Below are 21433 nucleotides of genomic sequence, written 5' to 3'. Positions count from 1 at the left end.
CAATCAGAAGCAGCTGACCGCCCACTGCTCATTAACTACAGTGATTGAATACTTAGTTGCTTTTTTCTTTTTAATTATTAAACACTTTGAACCATTTTACAAGATCACGTGACGTTATTACACTTAAGTAATAAAATCTTACAGGCTAAAGACACACACATCATTTTAAGACAATAACATCATAACAAAATTGTTCAATAAAAATAAATGAATAAAATGTGAAATACTTTCCATTTTGGTAAAAGGAGAATTTAAGGTTCTCCACACATAAGGTCACATATAAAATACATACTTATATAATGTATAAGTTATTAATGACTTATTTTAACTGAGATGAGTCGCTTTGAAAATAATTCAACTTCAAGACTAAAAAGGAACCAACTAAGTATTCAAATGCTATAGTTAATGAGCAGTGGGCGGTCGCCTGCTCCTGATTGGCTCAGCTGTTCACTGGTCACGTTTTCCTTGAATGGAAAACTCCAACCCAGAATCAACGTCACCGATTGGCGTCATTGACCGCCTGAACAGAGTCTTTGAATGTAGACCCTCTGCGCTCATTTGGTCACTAACCATTTGCTTTGTCTTTCAGGTAAAAACTTAAAAAACACTAAAAACCTTAAAGATAGGATAGGTTATCCTTTCTTAAATGATCAAGCATCGATATGCAGGATCAACAGATCATGTTTCGTCCGGGTCTTTATTTACAGTCATGTATGTAAAGGAGGATGATATTTGATCACTGGACTCTGATACTGATCCGTTGTCACGGCAATTTGTGACGTGTCACTAATATCCACGAAGATTTTTTGGTGCCACTTCAATATGCCGTGAGATGCCAGTAACATCACTCTTCCTTACCAAAATAACATCCTTAATAGTGAAAATGAAGTTTACCGTCGTCGTCAGAAGGGGGTACTCACTTTAAGGTCAGGAGCGAGGAACAGTTTTCTGTAATATCCTCTTATTACCCATAGATGGCTCTCATTGAGCAACATGAAGAGAATAGAGTGATCTACGTCACATCCGTTCGGCGCAGAGAGAGATGCAAACATGGCGGCGCTAGCGGAGAAATCAACGAAGGAGCGTCTTCTTTCTGTTCTGGACGACTTAGAGGTTTTATCCCGGTAAATTTGAACTTTTTGAGTTTTTTAACTCGTTTTGTTCCACGTTGTTCTTATTTCCAATTACCTTAAAATTGGAAGAAACAACCGAGGGCTATTCGCTTGGCGGGTCAGAACTGTTTTTACCGGACTCTATTGCAGAAGTGATTTAAAAAATCACAATTTAGCGACTTCTGGTCGCTTAAACACTTAACCCTGCTTCATAATAATCTGTCCACGGTTTCGTACATTTGACGAATAAACTGCGGCGGGTGTTTGATGGAGTCTGCGTACCCTGGGTAACAAATCTTCGACTGTTTTTATTACAGGGAGCTGATAGAGATGTTGGCTCTGTCCAGAAGTCAGAAACTTCCTCAGCCAGGAGAAGACACGCAGGTAAACTGTTAACCATGTCACACGAGAGGATGTATCACACTTTGGATGTAAGAGAGAGCAGTCAGAGAAGCATGTAACTCTTCAATAAAAAAGGATGCTAGGGGACTTTTTAAACCAGTGGTGTCCAAAATGATGCTCCCAATTTAAAAATGGTACAAATTTGATGTCTTAGTGTTGGCTTTTGATAGAAAATAACTATTTTTCTTCTATTTTTTTAGGGTGGCATTTCTGCTGACAAATAGAAAATATGTGAAAAGTGAAGACTGTGTGTATCAGAGTTCTTATATGTCAACCTCTACGTTGATGTAGTGCAGCTAAATGAATGTATGAATAACGTAAATAAAATAGTAAATGGTTAGGTGAGACTTCCAGCTCCTTCCATTCACTTTGTACACAACAACACTCAAATTAAGTATCTGGTTACTCAGGTGTCTTTTTATTAACTATGCTTTTTTTTCCATTATTGGCTCATTGTTTCTGAGTTTGTGGCGTAGGTCAGTTCAGTTCTGGCGTATTTAAGGAGGGTTCGCTCTGTCCTCAGATCTTGGAGCTACTCGTACAGAGGGACAAGGAGTTCCAGGAGCTGATGGAGGTGGCGCAGCAGCAGGGCAAGGTCCACCAGGAGATGCAGCTGCTGGAGAAGGAGGTGGAGAAGAGGGACAGCGACATCCAGCAGCTGCAGAAACAGCTGAAGGAGGCAGAACACATCCTGGTCAGAAGCAGTTATTTTGTCCTTACATTCCTGTTGAAGGGGCAGTATTATTCACTGCTCCTTTGTTGAGCTTTACTGTGTGTTATTTTTTTATTCCTTCATCAAAAAGACTTCATTCTTTCATTCATATTCGAGAAATCCTTTCATGTCCACGGCAATCATTCAGCTGAGAAAAATGAATGGGTGGACCTTGCTCTGCTTTAGAGGATGAAGCTTTGTCTTAGAGCTCAAGTTTCCAAGCTTCCCCCTCATAGATTAAGACTCCCCCAGTCAGGTCTTTCAGACTATCCAGCAGCAACTAGCAAACATCTGATGGAACTAATCAGCTGAGCTCATTATATGAGCTACTTCTCAGTGAAACACTGGTGAAAACGTTGTTAAAGTGTTAATAGAGGAGTCATGTTGCGATAACTTTCTGAGGCAGAGTTTCACAAAGAACAGGAGCTTCTCAAAGAGACAGAGTTCCAATTTCATGGTGTGAAATTATTTAAGTCACATTTGATATATTTAGATATATCATTTTTGCAACAACTGAAGGTAAGATAGTTACCTGATATTGCTATAAAATAACACTACGACAGGAAAACACACATTTCTGCCCCTTTAATAACAATATGACAGTGGAACTGACAGTGTGACTTGTTTTCCATTTTGTGTTTTATTTTTTGTGTTTTTTTCCCCAAAGGCCACAGCTGTTTACCAGGCTAAAGAGAAGCTGAAATCCATCGAGAAGGCCAGAAAAGGTGAGCAAAGCTTTCTGTGAATATTTACCATTTAGATTTTTACATTTTTTTTCTCTGTCTCTTCCTGAAACTCTCCATACTTTCTCGTTCAACGCAGGAAGCATATCTTCCGAGGAAATCATCAAGTACGCTCACCGAATCAGCGCCAGTAACGCCGTGTGCGCGCCGCTCAACTGGGTGCCAGGTGAGAACCGGCGTCTCCTTTTGGTAATTTTGGTGTTTCTGTTCTGTTACCTGGAGTTGCTAACGGGAACGCCGCACGCAGGTGACCCGCGCAGACCGTACCCTACTGACCTGGAGATGCGCAGCGGGATGCTGGGACACATGGCCAACCTGCCGTCCAATGGGATGAACGGACATCTGCCAGGAGACGCTCTGGCTGCAGGACGGCTACCCGGTCAGTTTACCATGGAGGAACAGGAAGAACTGGAGACCAGTTCTGATGTTAGAATCAGACAAAATGGGCCGATGGTGACAGAATTACTATTCAGCCTGGAGAAATGTGGAATTAAGATTCCAGATGGAAAAATATGTGTTCGGACTGTATTTGGTATCCAGTTCTATAAGACTTCCTTCTTTTATTTATTTATTTTTTTGCTTGCTTTCTTCCTTCACTCCTTTATTTCTTTCTTGACCAGATGTTGTGTTGTTTCTCCTCAGACGTTCTGACACCTCACTACCCCTGGCAGCCATCAGACGTCTCAGTGGGGATGCTTCCCCCTCACCATGGAAACGACTTTGGGCTGGAGCCGCCGGGTCACAACAAGGAAAACGAGGACGACGTGGAAGCCATGTCCACAGACTCGTCCAGCAGCAGCAGCGACTCAGACTGAAACAAAGACACTGTGTTTGTGTGTATGTGTGTGTGTTTGTGTGTGTAATGTTAGGCAACACTTGAACATATATTTTCTCTCAAGGTTTTTTAACACCTGACCTAAAGCGTGAATCATTTCTGGAAAGGTGAGGTTATGAAGCGCCGCTCGTTTCCACTCTGTGAAATGCTGAAAACCTTTAACCCACTCTGTTTCTGTCGCCACGGTGATGCTGTTTTTCAGTTCACATTCACAATATTAGCTTGTGCATCACAAGCTGGAGATCAAATCACAAATTCTTCACAGTTTTTTTTTCTTTATTGAGTTTTAACTAGCACACCCTGACTGATACCTTCATCCATCTTGTTTCTGTTTCAGGTCTGATCCCAGATAATTCGCATGATCATTCAGTTTAAAAGCTAAACAGTTTCTCGATATTGAAATGAACTTACGTTATTACATAGTGCCACCTAGTGTTCAAATGTAATAACTCTCAAATACTCAGCATGTGTAGAAGTCGAGAAGTAAAATGTTCTAAACTTGTGCACGAAAATGAAACAGATTCTGCAATGTTTTTATTTAGACAACAAGATGAAGCCAAATTAAACCAAACTTCTGATTACACCTGAAGCTTTTTCTAAAGATTAAACAGGATATAAGTTGCTGAATGTATTTATTTATTTTAATTCCCTATATTTGGACTGTGACCCGCATGTGTCCACTTAAACAAAACCCGAAACTCCACCCAGCAGTCACTTTTCTACGTTTAACATGTTGCCTCATTTATAATAAATAGATCAACAGTATTTATCGTATGAATCTTGTTTGAATATCGTCATCCCTGGTTTCCTTTGGATGTTCCTCTGAATTCAAACAACAGGAGGGCTGATAGAGCCAAACAAACCAGCTTGCATTAGATTTTACAACCAGTGGGGTTGAGTCTTTGTTACAGTCAAGATTCAAGTTTCCCAATCTTCTGGTTAAACTCCAATAGCAGCAGGTTACCTGAAATGAGACAATGTTGATTATTATTATTTTTTTTTCAAACTTCAACTGTAATTGGTTTAATGTAACCCTGCATATCAAAGCTCAGAGTATTTAATGGTCTGTCTGCTCTGTGTGATTCACTGAGTTTTTGTGTTGCATAACTCTGATGGTTGTGTGTGGTACAACATGTAAATAAGCTTGTATATATTTTTCTTGTAAATAAATCATTTTTGAATAGACCTTTTTGTACCTGGTTGCTACTATCAAAGTAAGAGACTTATTTACATAAAAAATATAATAAAGGAGTGTAAATTGCATAAATCTTGATACTCTGATTATTTCATTTTGTGGATTTGAAAGAAATACCTTTCTTTATTTTAAAATTTTCTATTTTGTGGTATAAATTGTTCATAATCACCCAAAACCTTTTGAATTTTTTCTGAAACCATCTCTACACTCAATGCACTTCTTAAAGCTAATTAATAACTAATAATTAAATATTTTTATATTGATGTAATTTGGCAGATGAAAACTGCTTTTGGTCTGATTGATAAAATATTTAACCATTCAATGGTCATCTTGAAGGTTCTCATGTGTCCGTTTGTGCAAAAACTATATTTGGTGCCTATTTTTCAGCATCACTGCCAAGCATACATCAAAAAACAAAACAGAAAATCACACACTCAACAAATGAATGTCTTCATCATGGGTAAGTTAAAGCTTTCGGACGATCAAGCCAAAGTCCAGAAGAACTTTTGACGGAAATCTTTAATGTTATCTGAAGAGAGATGTGGACTATGTATTTTTTTTCATTAGAAAATATATTTTTCGTAATATAATGTAATATAATGTAATATATATATCTATATATATATATATATATATAGATATATATAGATATATATCTATATATCTATATAGATATATAGATATATATCTATATATATATCTATATATATATATATAGATATATATCTATATATCTATATATATAGATATATCTATCTATCTATCTATCTATCTATCTATCTATCTATCTATCTATCTATCTATCTATCTATCTATATATCTATCTATCTATATATATATATATATATATATATATATATATATATATATATATATATATATATATATTTTAATCTATTTAGATATTTATATGTCTCATTTTTATTTTATCAACATCTTTATCATGGGTGTGTATCCACATTATTCCTGGGAGGCTTACTGGGGAAGTAAGCCTCCCAGGAATAAGGAATAATGTTAGTTTTCATTAGTTAATTGAGTATTCACACATTTTGTACTGTCATCTGTTTGGATGCTGTAATGTCCATCTGTTACTTATTATGGGTGATGGGTTGTTTTATTGCTTCACTGTACTCTTTTCAAAATAACGGCCTGCGTTTCTGCCAGTACTTTTGTCTCCTAATTCAAACAATACTGTTTGAATTAAATACTGCTACCGGAAGTAGCAGTATTTAATTGCAATTCGTAGTTTTTAAATTTTTTTGCTAATCTATATTCACTATAGAAGTTACATCTCTCTCCTTACGGACACGCCGTCTGCTATCAGACAGTACAGAGTGAGTTTAATCACGGGGAGCGACAGGAGCACGATCGTTAAATTTTGCAATGGCATATAATCACTAAATGGTTTATTTATAATGCCATGTATAATATTTTTACCTCTTTGGAGTTTATTTGTGTACATGGTGCTGTTTCCTTATTTCCGACAGTACCTAAAGGTCACACGAGAGAAAGCCGAGTTTTGAAGCCCGCTGCGCATGCGCGTTCGTGACTTCTCGGTTGTATCGGGAGACATGGCGACGTCCCTGATTTGCGGCTGTTTGACGGCTAGCCTGAGATCTTCGGGGGCCAGAAACACTATCAGCTCTGCTTCAAAGGTAACTGCGTCACGAAACGGAAGGAAATTCCCTTGGCTTTCGTAGCATATGTCCCATTCTGTGTTTCACCTTCGCCCGACAAATGCAACTTCCTAAATAGTTGAGGGTTCAAATCTGACATTAGCACAACAATTAGGTTGTTTTGGCTAACATGCTAACTAGCGGGACTCCGGCGTTAGCACGGCTAGCTGTCAATGTTAAAGCAACATGAGCGTCCCACATAGCAAGTCGCTTCAGTCTAATTTTTTCTTAGCTTGACTCGGCACAAGGACGGGATTCTGATGCTAAAGTGCCGCGAGGAAGTTCGGTGCCCGTCCCGAACCAGCCGTTGTCCCACAGCTGGACTGGACCGTTTCATTTGTCCCATTGAGTCCTTTGGGAAAGACCTGGGGGTAAATCCTCTCAGCCTCTGTTTGGACAGACAGTTTTCACTGCTGTCTGAAAGCGCAGCGGCTTGAAAAAGCACGAGAGAGACATTGAAATGGGGGAAACATATTTAGTAGATTTAAAAACTAGTTGTTTTTTTTTCTATTTAGCGTAACTCCAGATAGAGACAAAAAATATCAATTTTTAATGTTTCTTGTTTTCATACCCTTGAACTGTTTCTCATTTTAAAATGACTCTTCCATTCGAGATGCACCAACCAGATGAGAATTTTATGTTTGTAAATGATGAAAAACATCAGTAATTTGATCTTCTTCCTCATAGTGATGCACTTCTGTCGAATTTTGCGGTTGCTATGCGACAGTAGGTGAAATGGTTCAACCAATCAAGGCGGTTGTTTTATTTTTTTTTCCCAGAGAATTGATAAACTCAGATTTATTTTTATTGTAATTCGCAGGAATCATGTGTTAATGAATGGCAGTGGCATTGCTGAAACCTGGAGGAACCTGGGGTTTTAGTAGTCCCGTGATTCACTTTAAAATGTGTTTACATTGCACTTTATTTTGTCCCCATTACGTTCAGATGTATACGAGAATTTTATAGTGTGCAACTGGTGCTTTGCAGCTGTCAAAATACACAAAAAAAGTTATCAGAATCAGCTGAAATGATTAGTGGACAATTTCTGTGTGATTTATACTGATAATTAAACTAACCAGCTTTATAACTGTGAAGTTTACCATAGGAGGAGTTTGTGTTGTTTTGCTTGGTCTGAGTGTGAAAACGGCCATGTTTGACTGTTGAAATAAATTGTAGAATTGTTCTTAAAGTAGAAACTGTTGATCATGTCAAACTCAGTTAGTCATATTATCAAAAGATGTCTTTTTAGTTGTATTTATCTGACATTTAAATTCCTATAGAAGTCTTGTGAGAAGTCCTGCTGACTCAGACTGAGTAACTTTTTGTTTCACATCCTCAGCTGGGTTTCCAGTCCTGCTTTTTCAGTGCTGCAGGCGGCAAACACGTCTCATGTGTTGCAACTAAGTTCCTGTTCACACGTCTTTTTAAAAGGAATATTGCTTAAACAAGTAGGCAATGTAGTAAACTCAGCCAATCTGACTGCTTCAAAACAACCACAGCTTCCTGATAGAAATCAAATATCATTTTTAATGTTTTGGAATATAAAGTTATTAAAATACAAGGTGTTGTAGCTTGGGAGTCATGACAAAGCAAGTATGTGGATATATTGGTGCATTATTTGTTCCAAACTGCATTGCATGGTACCCTAAATCTCCGTTTTCCCATGTACACACACATACACAAGAATTTTTTTTAATGTTCACTTTGGTTGGCGTTTTTATAAAAAAAATTTTGGGAACAGAATGCAATATATAAAAACTTATATAACTGATTATTTTTTTCCCAGATATCTGCTGACTTGCAGACTATACTCAATTCAGTTACAATAGTTTAGCTGTTTGTGCAATGTGCTATTAGTTCATTTGATCAAGATCCTGTCTTTCACACATTAGTGGAGATTGTTTTCTACATCAAAAACCAGAAAAAAAAATCACAGAATTTAAAAGAACGGTTGATGTAAAATTGACTTTTTTTTAAACTTCATATTCAAACTTTATTTTCTCATTAAAAACACACCTGGAGTGTTGGTTTGATTCTTTCATGCATGTTTGAGAAATCCTTCAATCTCCCATGGCAATCATTCAGATGTGCCAAACACCTGGGTGGTCTTAGCACGGTCTGCAAGGATGAAACTCCTCCTCCAAGTTTCAGAGCTTCTGCCTCAACCCTCCCCTGCGACTCTCTCACTCAGCTCCTTCAGACTAGCCAGGAGCAATTAGGAAATACCTGATGGAGCGGCACATCTGCTCAGCTTGTTATACCAGCTACTTTGTAGCTGGTAAAAACACTGTTGAAGGGTTAATAGAGGAGCCATGACTTCCTGAGGGTGAAGTTTCAGAAAGAGTAGGAAATTCTTAAAGAGACAGAGGCATTAAATTAGTAAGTCAAATTTCTTCCAAGTTGTATTTGATATATGTAGCATTTTTTTCAGTTTGACTTACACAAACTGGATCTAATCATAAATTCACTTTAATGGCAGCGGAAACCCAGCTGGTTCATCTTATGTAGGATCTGACACATACCCTGTCAAAACATAAACATTAAGATAACAGGAAGATCCCCATGTTTAGCTCTCATAGCAATAATTGTCTGTACTCATTGGTTGGATGTTTGTGTCCTCAGGTCCTTGGCAGCACCACGGGTCTGTTCGGTGGCCATGTGTCCCAGCTGCAGCCTCCCCACCTGCAGCAGCAGCAGAGGAACCTCTCCCTACATGAATACATGAGTATAGGCCTGCTGAAAGAAGCCGGCATCTCCGTACCGGCGGGAATGGTGGCCAGCTCCTCCGACGAGGCCTACGATGTGGCTAAGAAGATCGGTAAGAGAAAACGACAACAAAACAAAAATGTGAAGGTTAGAGGATTAGGAATGAGCAGCATCTACTAAAGATGATTTCTTAATTAGCTGACTAATTTAATATCTCCAAGCTGCAGGCAGAAAAACTATTGAACTGTAAAAGAAGGACATTGATTTTGTCCTTTGGTTCGATATGCCTGATGTTTAAATCATTGGTTAATTATTCTCATGTAGTTCTGGAAAGAAGATCATTAGAGGATGATTGGGAGCAAATATTAGATGCCTTCATAAAAGACTCTTTCAAACCGACATTTTATTATTAAAGTACAAAAGTTTGAGATGTGCTGAAAAAGTGAGAGCATAGATTTCTGAGCTGCTTAAATCTTGTATTCATCACATAAAAATTAATGTTTCTGAGGTTGTTTGTTGTCAACAATAACTGTGTTAGAAAAGGCAAGTTGTGACCAAAGAGCCAAATAGATTACAGGTTTAAGATTTAGCTTCATTTTCTAAACTTCAGAACTTTTCTGGCAATATTCTTTAGCAGTTGAGTGTTTTTGCTGTTTTTTTCCCAGTCACACGTTTTGTTCTGACATCTTTTTTTGTTAGGCTCCAAGGACCTGGTGGTGAAAGCTCAGGTTCTGGCTGGAGGCAGAGGGAAGGGGACGTTTGAGGGTGGGCTGAAGGGAGGAGTGAAGATCGTTTACTCGTAAGTACAGCCATGACAGTCAAACTTGTTCCATTTTTGTCACTCCAGAGTGTCATTAATAACTTCAACGTGAATGTTGTGTAATGAAAGAAACCTTGAATTAGTTATATTTTCTACAAATCTGTCTGAAATAAAAACTAATATTAGGTTGTTGAATATTCTACCAAGTCTGCAGAAAAAGCTAGAAAGAATATGGTTGTTGTTCTTGTGCTGGTAACATATGGAAGAGATTTAGGGCTACCCCAAAAAAATTTGACTCACCAAATTCTGAGATTGTTTTGACTTTTTATGATCAAATCAAGAGTTTAAAGTTTAAATTTTTTTCAGTGACCTTAATCCTCTTCCACAGTGACAATGCAACCTCTACATATATAGATATTATCAGAAAAAAAAAGTTTTTGGACTTACTGATGGTTTATTTAAACGATCCCAATCATCCTCCTCTTTAAATTCTCCTCCTTTGGTTTTCCCTGCAGCCCAGAAGAGGCTCGGGAAATTTCCTCTCAGATGATTGGTCGAAAACTGTTCACCAAACAGACCGGGGAGGCGGGTCGAATCTGCAACCAGGTGTTCATCTGCGAGCGCAGGTACCCGCGCAGAGAGTACTACTTCGCCATCACCATGGAGAGGTCTTTTCAGGTGAGACACTGTGGTTAAATAAATCTGCTTTATTTAACCACCTGAGCACCTGAACCACTTACAGTTGACTTTTTAAGCAGTTGTTTTTCTTTGGATATGTCACATTTCTACAAATTCAGAAATGAAATGAACCTGCACAAGGTTTTGCTGACTAAAGTGGATTATCACCACTAGGGGGCAGTCTTGTATTAAAAGTAAGCCTAAGTCATTCATACATTCTATGTGTTCATTACATGAGGAGTTCCTGAAGAAGTGTTCCTGATTCAGATCAGTTAAACACAGCGGGGGCAAAGTGTGAACATTTTGGATATTAAATCTTTAATTAACCAGACTTGAGATTATGACCTAAAACTAATCTGCTGCTCTGCCAATCATTCAGCAGGGGAACATCTCCCCTGTTGAAGTGGGCAAGGCTTCACACACTTCTCTAATCTTGAGGGATCCTGAGAACTTCCTGTAGAATAACAGGTTTATTATTATAATTATTATTATTGCTGCTATATTTAGTCCTGGGTTCTTATTATTGCTCTTATCTGCTGCAGAGGAAAACAGCAGGGATGTGTGCCAGAGAAGTGGCATTTCAGTCAACTCATGTTGTTACATTGTGTTATTGATGCAGCTGTTTGCGTTCACAATCAGTCCGTTTCAATGCTGAAGTGATTAGAGTATTGTGGCGTAACTAAATGCCCTCTGATGAATTGACAAGTCATTTGCTTTGAGTCTGCGTTAAGAACATGCTATTCTGTGATAGGAATGTCGTTTTGGGGGCTTTGTTTACTGAATAATGTGGCTGTTTGCTGGTTTGACTATTTTTATTTTATTTTACATTTACTACTTGATCTTGAGAGTGTATTCTCTTGTTTTTTTGTTTTTTTTAAATGTGAACGATCAACATGCTCACAAGTATGTGGGAGGAAAATGAAAAGAGGTTTCAACACTATTAAGGCACCTTCGTCTGTTAGAATGGCCCAAACAAAGTCAGAATTTGAGAAAGCGACTGCTTGTCACTCGGCTCCATAGAGGAACTTATTGATAAACCAGTGTGTCAGCTGTATTGAGATGTGAGTCCTCTCTAAAGGTTTTTCACATGTACCGACACGAGAACCAATGCCTTCCTCTTGTCTCCCAGGGTCCTGTGCTGATTGGCAGCTCGCAGGGGGGCGTGAACATCGAAGACGTGGCAGCAGAAAATCCAGACGCCATTGTGAAAGAGCCCATCGACATCGTAGAGGGCATTAAGAAGGAGCAAGCTGTCAAGGTACGATCGAAAGGCAAAACGCCGGCTGGAGACGCTTTAGCTGAGACATCGAAGAGCAATAGAGGCGGCGGTTTCTAAGTTGACGCTGTTATTGCTATGGCGATCCTACATCTAGAACAGAAAAACTAACAAACTAGTTTTGTGACCTGATCTGGGGGACCTACTCATTGTGTAATTCTAGACATTATATCAAATGTATTTCAAATGAGTATTTGTGTATAAAAGTGTATAAAATGACATACTTTGTATTTTTATGAAGCTTCTCTGAGTTGAACTGGACTTCTGTGTTTTTTCAGATCTTTCTTTTAAGATTCTGATTCATTTCTGCAACTTGCCACTTTTAAATGTTAATATATTAACTCTGATACATCTGCTAACTAAGCTATTAAACAAGCAGTGTTTTAAATTATGAAGAACTGAAAATTGTTATGCAATCTGTTTTGTGACTGAGAACAATTCGATAAGCAGCAAGAGATGATAATTGGCTGAATTGTAAAAGTCGGTTTTTACCAACACAGACTGTCGCTGTCTTAATGAAGCGAGTTAACTTTCAGGACCTAAAATGTCACACCAGCAAATAATTATTGAGTCAATAAAAGGAAGGGAAAACTGCTCTGTCATCTTGGTGTCAGATTTTATTTTTGAGGGATATTTTTCTTGCTAAAAGCTTACAGTTTACAAATCTCACATAAAACTTAATTTTATTGGTGTGAAAATGATATAAAATGTTTGAAAAACATCAAATAATGCCAGCTTAATTGGAAAACCTAATGGACCGAGGACTGAACTGTGGGGAACCTCACAGATTATCTAGACATGGTGTTTGTTTGTACACCAAGATTAGATTTAAATCATTTTAGAGCCCAAAACAGAGCAGATAATTTACACAAGTCCTATAGCTGATATATAGACATCATTTAGTTTCTCCTTTTTTCTGCCAGCTGTGGCTAAAGATGGTGAATCAAGCCAGAAACCCAAAGCAATGATGTCACCTTCTGTAACTCAGCAGGCATTGCAGCTCCTACCTGTATGAGCTGTGACGATTTGTGACGATGCGCTCTGCGTTGCCGCAGGTTGCTCAGAAGATGGGCTTCCCAGAAGCTCTGGTGGACGAGGCGGCGGAGAACATGATCAAGCTCTACAATGTTTTCGTCAAGTACGACGCATCCATGTTGGAGATCAATCCAATGGTGGAAGATTCCTCTGGTGTCGGTATGAACACGCCTGCTCTACCTATCACACTTCCAATATTAATCTTCGACAGGACCAGGAAATGCATAAGAACCAGAAATTTGTTCTTAATCACTTTTATGCTAGATTAAAGAAATGTATAATAATAATTATTGTACAAATAAGTGCAACAGATTTTTTGTCTTTGAATCTTGAACCTTTGAACAATTCTGTTTGGATTGATGTGCAGTTTCTTCATGAGGGTTTTCCACAGTTTTCACATTTGTTGCTCATGACTGAATCTCCTTGTATTATTAGTTCAATCATGAGCCAAGTGAAGCCTGGAGGCCCGCTAGGCTAATAGTACACTCGGGGAAACCCTGGGCCATCATTCGACGTTCCAGCAGCACAAAAACATCTCATTAAATAGTCACAGAAACGATTCACCAGAATCATTATTCACCTCCTTCTTCGGCCATTTCAGCCCACACACTTGGATCCTGTTGTAAAGATGATCTAAAGATGTTGTGCTTCACTTTTCAGAAAATTTACTGGATCAAAAGAGGAATGTATTTATTTATTATGCCTAGTTTTATTGTTATTTTCTGAGATTTATTTTAACACATTTTTACTAGACCACACTTTGGTTGCTGGAGTCCAACAATGTTATTCCATATTTTGCTTGACTCAATTGGCAGAGAAAGCTTTTTCCCAATTTGTCCATCATTATTACTAAAGATTTTTTATGCCTCTGATTATTGGCATAAACTTGGCTAAGGATGGATATGTTTACATGAATGTAATCTTCCATCGACATGCATGTGTGCCCTTCTGTAAAGGTCGCTGCTATTTTTGTCACAGCCTTACGGAAGTTAAGTCAATGGCCGTCTTGCAGGGAGAAATACGTCAGTCAGTGAAAATGTTGAAATGATCAAAAGATCAATTTCTCTTTAAACTGTGTGTGTATGCGCTAGCTCAGAGTGATGGCCTGACGCCTGGTAAATGCCGTCGTAAGAGGAGGGGAACGCCGACCTTCATGGAAAATGACGAGGATCAGTTTAGATGGCGACTGTCAACTAATTAGCCTGATTCCAAAAGTCACCTTCAAAACCTGTTGAGGGATTGTGTTAGAAAACCAATCAAATTCTTTAGTATTTGACTCGCAGGTCAAAGCCGATCCAGAAAAAGATCAGTCAGTTTTGATCATTGACCAGTTGACTGCTGCCTCTCTAGTCTTCCAACATTACTCGCCTAAAATCCTTTCTAGTATTTGTCTACGTTCACACAGGGGGCGAAAACATGAGGCTTTTTCACGGCAGTCCTAATGACCCAATTCCAATATTTTCATCCCTCCAAAACTTTTAAGTTCCTCAAAGCATCAAGTGCGGCCAAGTTTAAAAAGAACTTTAAGGTCATTTTAAAGAATGAAATGAAACTTCCTCTGGTCCTAACATGCTTGTTTGCATGAACAGTAATGTGCATGGACGCAAAAATCAACTTTGACGCCAACGCAGCGTATCGCCAGAAGAAGGTGTTTGATATGAGGGACTGGAGCCAGGAGGATCCCAGGGACCAACAGGCTGCCAAGGCTGACCTCAACTACATTGGTCTGGACGGGACCATCGGCTGTCTGGGTCAGTGGGTTTTAGTTTAGCTTTTGTGTGTGTGTAAGATGAGGGTCTTGTACTTTTTTACGTCTCTCCATTTAAGTGTTTCAAAGTGAATGTTCAGAGATTTATCAAGTGAAGTCATTCTGACATTTAGAACCAGAATCCGTTCATGACTGTTTTTTTTTTCTTTTCTTTTTTGTCAAGTGATCGTATTTTTTCAAGTGATTATTTCTAAAATGCGGAAGTTCTTTACTTGAGTGGTCAGTTTGTGATCTTCTGGTTTTATTGCAGCCTTTACTTGTTGAAACTCAATATAACTGATTCCAAATTCTCTTTAATAATTATAATAATGTAAGATGAGCATTCAAATGGCTTTTTTTCTAACCCTCTTATGGTGAGCTGTCATTGATTAGTGATATTATTTGGCATTATGTCATGTTGAGGGAGGAAAGGTGCTGTAGAGGACCTTTACTAGTTTTTATAAACTAGATATTTACTAGTTTATAATATTTTAAAGCAAATAGAATATTAACAGAAGTTAACAGAGACTGTCTTATAATCATATTGTTTTTGGGGGGTGCACCGATAAATCGGTCCTGTTTTCCTTAATTTTGGAAGATCAGCTATCAGACAACTTCATCAACTTTTCAGAGAAAAAACAAATTGCAATCGGTGCTCCCTAGGGTTAGCATTGCCAACTTTATTAAAATATCTCTTCTTGTGTAGATCCTAACTTAATTTCTGAAATTTGGCTGCCCTAGTTAAAGTTCAAAATGAAAAAGGAAAGAAAATCTGCAGTACACTGGACAAACTTCTTGTTATCTACAAACTTAAAAAGCTGCAGGGATCTCTTGAAATATTATAAAAATACAGCTTCCATTTTAAATAGCGTCCTGCGTCTCTACTTCCTCTGACGTAATGCTGAATATCTCACTGATACTGGGAAAATAGTGAAACTTCTTCTTTCTTTAATAACATCTACACTGAAGAGTGTTCAATGACAGTAAGAGGAGCATATTCTGGATCTAAATAATCTTTATAATGTCAACTCATCAAACCAATGGGCTTTATGCTCTCCAGTTAACGGTGCTGGTCTGGCTATGGCCACCATGGACATCATCAAGCTCCACGGTGGCACACCGGCCAACTTCCTGGACGTAGGAGGCGGGGCCACAGCCCACCAGACGGAGGCGTTCAAACTCATCACTTCAGACCAGAAGGTAAGAAATTCAGCTCCATGTTTTAACCTGGACAAACGTTTTACTGACTACGATGCTTCAGGATGTGTCATAATATCCAAATATTGAACAGAAATAAGGGAGTTTTTGGAGAAACCGTTTAAATTTGTTTGTACTTTATTTTCTTAACTTGTGTAGTCTAAATATTGTTCTGTGTAAAATTGTGCATTTATCCCTCATTGTGTCTTTTGTAACTCAGGTTCAGGCCATCCTAGTCAACATCTTTGGAGGCATCATGAGGTGTGATGTCATCGCTCAGGGCATCATCATGGCTGTGAGAGACCTGGATCTCAAAATCCCCATCGTAGTACGGTTACAAGGTGCGCCACACTCACAGCCGCAAAGAAAGGGGAAGCTAATGATGCTGAGCGGCACACAAAGTGGCAGCCGGGTTTCTGCAGCATGAACACTTCCCTCTGATGATTCATATTTCCATAATCAGAGCTCAACAGGCGCAGCGTGGCGCCATCAGCGGTGACTGGGGGTCTCGAGTTTGATTGTTATGGTGAAGAGGGAGTGCAGATTTCCATTAGCTAATCTCATTATAATCCTCATCTATTGTCATGAGATTTGAGATAAATAAGCAAATGGAGGCTCCTTAATTTAGTCTCCTCTGTTGTGTGTCTCGCCTGTCCTTGGAAACAGGCCAAGGAATCTAGTCATGTGACGAAGATGTTCTTAGCCGACTTCCTCTGAGGGTTTTAGTGAAAAACATGCAGAAAAGAACACAGTGCATAGGACGGCTATGCTAAATATGTATATTTGCTCTGCTGTGATGCTAGGATGGAAACTCTGGCCTTGGAGCATCTGAACTTATATTTGAATATATTTAGGTTTTAATTTTTGCAGTAAGAAAATAGACAGTGAAATATGACCTTTAATCTGGCTTCAAAGAGTGAATTGCATACAGAATTCACCATCAGCAAATATTGTGCTAGTGTTTTTCTTAGACCAAAGAAATCCTTCAAAGTTAATAAAGCTTCACTTTTGACGGGTCAGATGGACTCAAATGGTGACAGCAGCAGGGTGCAGGAGTTCCTAATTGTATTTTTTGTCATAGTGCGGTTGTTAAATATGTTTGGAGCAGAGGGGATCTTTCTGTTTACAAAATGAGCAAAACCACAAGAATAGGAAATGGAGAACGTGCAAAATCAAAGCCTAGCAAACCGCAGGCAAACCTGTCTTCTCAGTGACAGCATTCACACCACAGAGTGTTTGTTGAACATTCACTGATCAGCTGCCAAGTTCTTTAATCTGAAAATTGTCCGGCAACCAGATGATTTCTCTCAGTCCTGTTGAGGGTCGTTGACTGAAAGCAGCATGTGACATCAGTTAACAGCTTCTCTGTAATTCATCTTCAGGAACGAGAGTGGACGACGCCAAAGCTCTGATCGCTTCCAGCCCCCTGAAAATCCTGGCCTGTGACGACCTGGATGAAGCTGCAAAGATGGTAAAAACACACACTTACACACACTTGGCTCTGTCTTTGTTCGTTTGACCCGGATGTTCCGGCAAGAAACCAAGAGAAGCAAACCAGGTGCCTCAGGAAGGAGGGAGGATTCTGGGGAAGAACAATCAAATGATGGAGGTGTTGAGGATCGGCAGTCCGATCTCACTTGGAAGTGTGGCTTTACATTTCCGCATGTTTCTCTTGGGTCATAGAAAATTTTCAGTTTTCTTCTGGAACTTGAATGATGATTCAATAAAATCCTTGTGCAGAATCCTTTGAGTTTATTTTAGTAACATAACTTTCTGCCTGACAAAGTACAAAACAGTCAAAACTGTACACTGCAAAAACAAAATCTTACCAAGTAATTTTGTTTTCAGTCAGTAATTTTTAGTACTAATTCAACTGGCAGATTTTTTCACTTGGAACAGGAAGGAATGTCTGTTTATAAGTGAAATAATCTGCAGTGGATCTTGAACTTTTTAAAAATCTATATTCAAGAGGTATTGACTGAAAACAGGCTTATTTATCTTTCTGAAAAGTTATTTCTAAGTTAGTTAGAAGTGTACTAATAGAAACTGGACCAAAGATTCTTGGTAAGACTTTGTGTTTTTACAGTGTTCAACATGGTGAGCGCTGATCGCCTCTGTTCTTCTGTTTTCAGGTTGTAAAGCTTTCTGAAATCGTTTCGTTGGCGAAAGAAGCTCAAGTGGACATCACCTTCCAGCTGCCCATCTAAGGAATCCTCTCTCTTCCCTGTCGCCCCTCAACGACCTCCGTCCCCTCCACCCCACTCACCGACAGAAGGACCGACGTCTCCAGACGTGTCCGCCTTCATCTCAGTCGTCTTTCCCGATGGCAAGACTCTGAACGGCTCCCACTTCAAGCAAACTACTTCTCCACGCTCTGTGTCGTTTGCACATCTCAGTCAATCCCACAATGTTTAGTCGCACTTAGAATGAAACGCACAAGCCGCTCCCAGCTTCAAGACCCTCCTCTATTCTCCACAACTCTGAGAGAACGACTCGCAATCCGTCGGTCTGTTTACTTCCTTACTTGCTTGAAAAACCTGGTCTAAAATAGAAAGGTTATCTCGTTCACTGCCGATCACATTTAGCTTATAATCCAGTTCAGGACAGACAACGAACAATCGTTAAGCGTATTCAGATGTTTCTCATGGTCACAGACGAATTGTTCAGATTGTTTCAGACTGAACACATGAGACTTTCTGGCTTCCTGATTGTCGTTGCTTCATTGACAAATGGGAAGTCGGTAAGTTTTTTGTTTTTGTTGTTTTTAGAAGAAAGTTTGCTGGTGGTCTTTTCAAACACAAGAGTTTCAGGTGAATCTTTTAGAATTTCAAGACCAAGTCAGTATTTTTTGGTCTCTCATACGATCCAAGTTATTGCAGATGAGTTTGTCGATTTTCGTCTGGTACCCTAATAAAATCAAAATTCATTAAATAATGCTGTCAGGAAAATTACGTCAGTGTTCAGATTTATTGAACGTGTATTCGGATAGATATGTAGAGAAATGTTCAATTAAATCACAATTTGGTGATGATTTTTCTTGCAGTTCAGTTTGTTGAAATGCTAGGCTAACACACTTTATGCTATATTATATTTCAGTTTTTAAAACTGAATGGCTGGAGCTTTGACTGCTTTCTGATCAGTGGAAACAGCTGTTTATATATATATGAGCGTTAGCAGTTCAGATGCACAACAGAAACATCAGAACATCTCTGCTGCTTGAAAGTAAATTGTACATATTCTGCTTTGTCCTTTTGGTCCTTTTTGGACCTTTTTGGACCTCAAATCTTTTCCAGACTATACAACATTCTACTTCTATTAATATTAAACCGTAAAGAAGAGATATTGGATATTATCCTTAATTGTGTCCTTTGCTTTTAACTTCTCATGAGTCTGTCACAGGAAACAATCTTTCTATCATTTTTCTTTTTTTTTATATAATGCAAAAACTTAAAATTCATAGACTTGGAGTGTTTGAAGCATGTTTTTCCCTCTAGTATTTCCTAATTGACTCAAATGGTGTTCAGGAAGTAGGAAGTAAAAGCTGATGATCCCGAGTCTCACGTCTTTGTTTTTCCCTTTTTAAATCTCAAATCTCCTGTCGTCTTGAGTGCCGGCTCAAAACTGTTTGAGGAACCACTACTGTTCTTTTATGTTTTTTTTCCTTAGGTTACAAAAAAAATAGTTTGCTGCTGGACTCTTCATCTAATCCGTTAGCTGAAGAGGCCAGCTAATATTTTTTATAGATAAATAAAACCTGCAGGAGCCGTCGCACAGCAGCTGCTTCTCTTCCTTTCTGTGTCTAAGGTCAGAGTCTTGCTCGTCTGCGCCCCCCTCAGATGAACTGTGAAACAACCGTAGTTGTTTCCTCCCCTCTCCTTGTTTCTCCCCTCCACTTCCCCTGCCTCAGCGTTGCGAACACGAGCAAACATTGTGAGTTGTACGTTATTTTATCTTGTAAATAACCAGACTGCTGTTCTCACTCTGTAACATATTTATGATCCTCTGAAAGAGTTCAACATTGAAAAGAATAAATAGAGAACAGCAAGGTTTTTTTTCCATCTCCAGTGTTTTTTGTTGGTTGTTGTCTTGAATGGTTTGAATACAGAAAGCTTTATTTAAAATAAATAAATAAATAAATAAACAAAGTATAGGTTTTATGCTCTGGGACAGACATTAGTGAAAGTTTACATGGGCAATAGCCCAAGGCACCAAGTTTTGGGGGTGACTCAAAAGATATATATATATTTTTTTGTGACGAATGCTGTGCCCTCTAGATTTATATAACACTCATAGGCCCATACGAAGTTTTTTTTTCTCTTCTGATGTTACATTTTTATTAATCTGAACTCAAATATTCAAAAGCTCTGAACTTGCACTGCAACAGCTCTGCATTGTCGTGTTTGTTTCATGGAGCAGGAGAGCCTGCTGCACACCTGCAGTTATAATTGATATCAATAGATGTCACTATATGATCAATTTTAATATCACAGATGTCATATATTTATACATCTGTTTTCCATACATTCACATAATCACTGCAGATTTAAGATAATAAATATCAGTTTATCTAAAAAGTTGTATTCTAATTTGAAACGTTTTACATAGTTAAATATGGGAACGACAAAAGTCTTAACTCACAAAGAAGAAAGGTGTGAAAGTTGATTGGTTTGAAATACAGAAATTCACTGCAGATAATTTTTCCGCGTACAAAGTCAAAAATATTCACGCCCCTTCAACTTGTCCAGATTGTTACAGCAACAAACTTTCTTTTAATGCGATTTGATGTAACACCTCACAGTGGAGGCCACGATTAGGATTCACGTGTCACATGTAATCAATATAAGTTTGTCAAACATAATTTATGACGACTTCATAAACTTCATATATTGGATTAACTTAAGTTGATGACGTGTAGCAAATTGACTCATAAACTCTTTTGATTTTGCACATCTGATATGCCATCAGTTGCTGTCAGATTTTATTATTTTGTTCATGTTTTGCTATTGCACTGTAAAATTGCAGCTTGGGTTCAATAAAATCTATCTAATCTAATCCTCGCTGTGGTAAAAAAAAAAAAAAAACATCTTGAAAGATCTATTTGGAGAGTTTGTAATGACTAATATTATTAAACATCAAAGCCAAGACTTGTGAAATATTAACGAGTTAAAGTCTTCGACTTAAATTGATGTAAAATACTCTTATAAAAATCACTGGATGCAACAGAAGAGATTATTTCTTTACTTCCTGCGGTTTGTAAATGGATGCAATATCGCAATTGAAAAAAAGCAGATGGAATTATTTTGTTCTGATATATAAACATACTTTCTGTCTCTTAATTCCTGTGGCCCACATCGACTCG

At 38.4% G+C, this 21433-nt stretch overlaps 2 protein-coding genes across 3 annotated transcripts; both read left to right on the top strand.

The window, feature by feature from the left end:
* The first annotated feature begins 549 nt into the window (after positions 1-549).
* med4 (mediator complex subunit 4) lies at positions 550-4989 on the top strand. 2 transcript variants are annotated; one of them, XM_055059948.1, is made up of 8 exons: positions 550-589; positions 975-1124; positions 1430-1496; positions 2038-2208; positions 2894-2951; positions 3049-3135; positions 3217-3348; positions 3612-4989. In XM_055059948.1, the coding sequence occupies exons 2-8, from the start codon at positions 1051-1053 to the stop codon at positions 3782-3784; spliced, it is 762 nt and encodes a 253-aa protein (XP_054915923.1). In that variant the 5' UTR covers positions 550-589; positions 975-1050; the 3' UTR covers positions 3785-4989. The 2 variants fall into 2 exon arrangements, with proteins under 2 accessions (XP_054915923.1, XP_054915922.1); XM_055059947.1 differs by lacking the exon at positions 550-589 and having other exon boundaries at positions 830-1124.
* A 1567-nt stretch (positions 4990-6556) lies between these two features.
* Positions 6557-20123, top strand: LOC129379289 (succinate--CoA ligase [ADP-forming] subunit beta, mitochondrial-like). Its single transcript, XM_055059988.1, has 11 exons — positions 6557-6654; positions 9298-9493; positions 10081-10180; positions 10657-10819; positions 11949-12077; positions 13151-13289; positions 14720-14881; positions 15938-16077; positions 16295-16415; positions 17457-17545; positions 18207-20123. Exons 1-11 carry the CDS (start codon positions 6571-6573, stop codon positions 18279-18281), a joined length of 1398 nt encoding a protein of 465 aa, XP_054915963.1. The 5' UTR covers positions 6557-6570; the 3' UTR covers positions 18282-20123.
* Positions 20124-21433: the final 1310 nt, after the last annotated feature.

The sequence above is a fragment of the Poeciliopsis prolifica genome, unplaced genomic scaffold (assembly GCF_027474105.1).
Source record: "Poeciliopsis prolifica strain line A6 unplaced genomic scaffold, Auburn_PproV2 SCAFFOLD056, whole genome shotgun sequence".
Lineage (NCBI taxonomy): Eukaryota > Metazoa > Chordata > Actinopteri > Cyprinodontiformes > Poeciliidae > Poeciliopsis > Poeciliopsis prolifica.
This window is presented reverse-complemented; position numbering and strand designations above follow the sequence as displayed.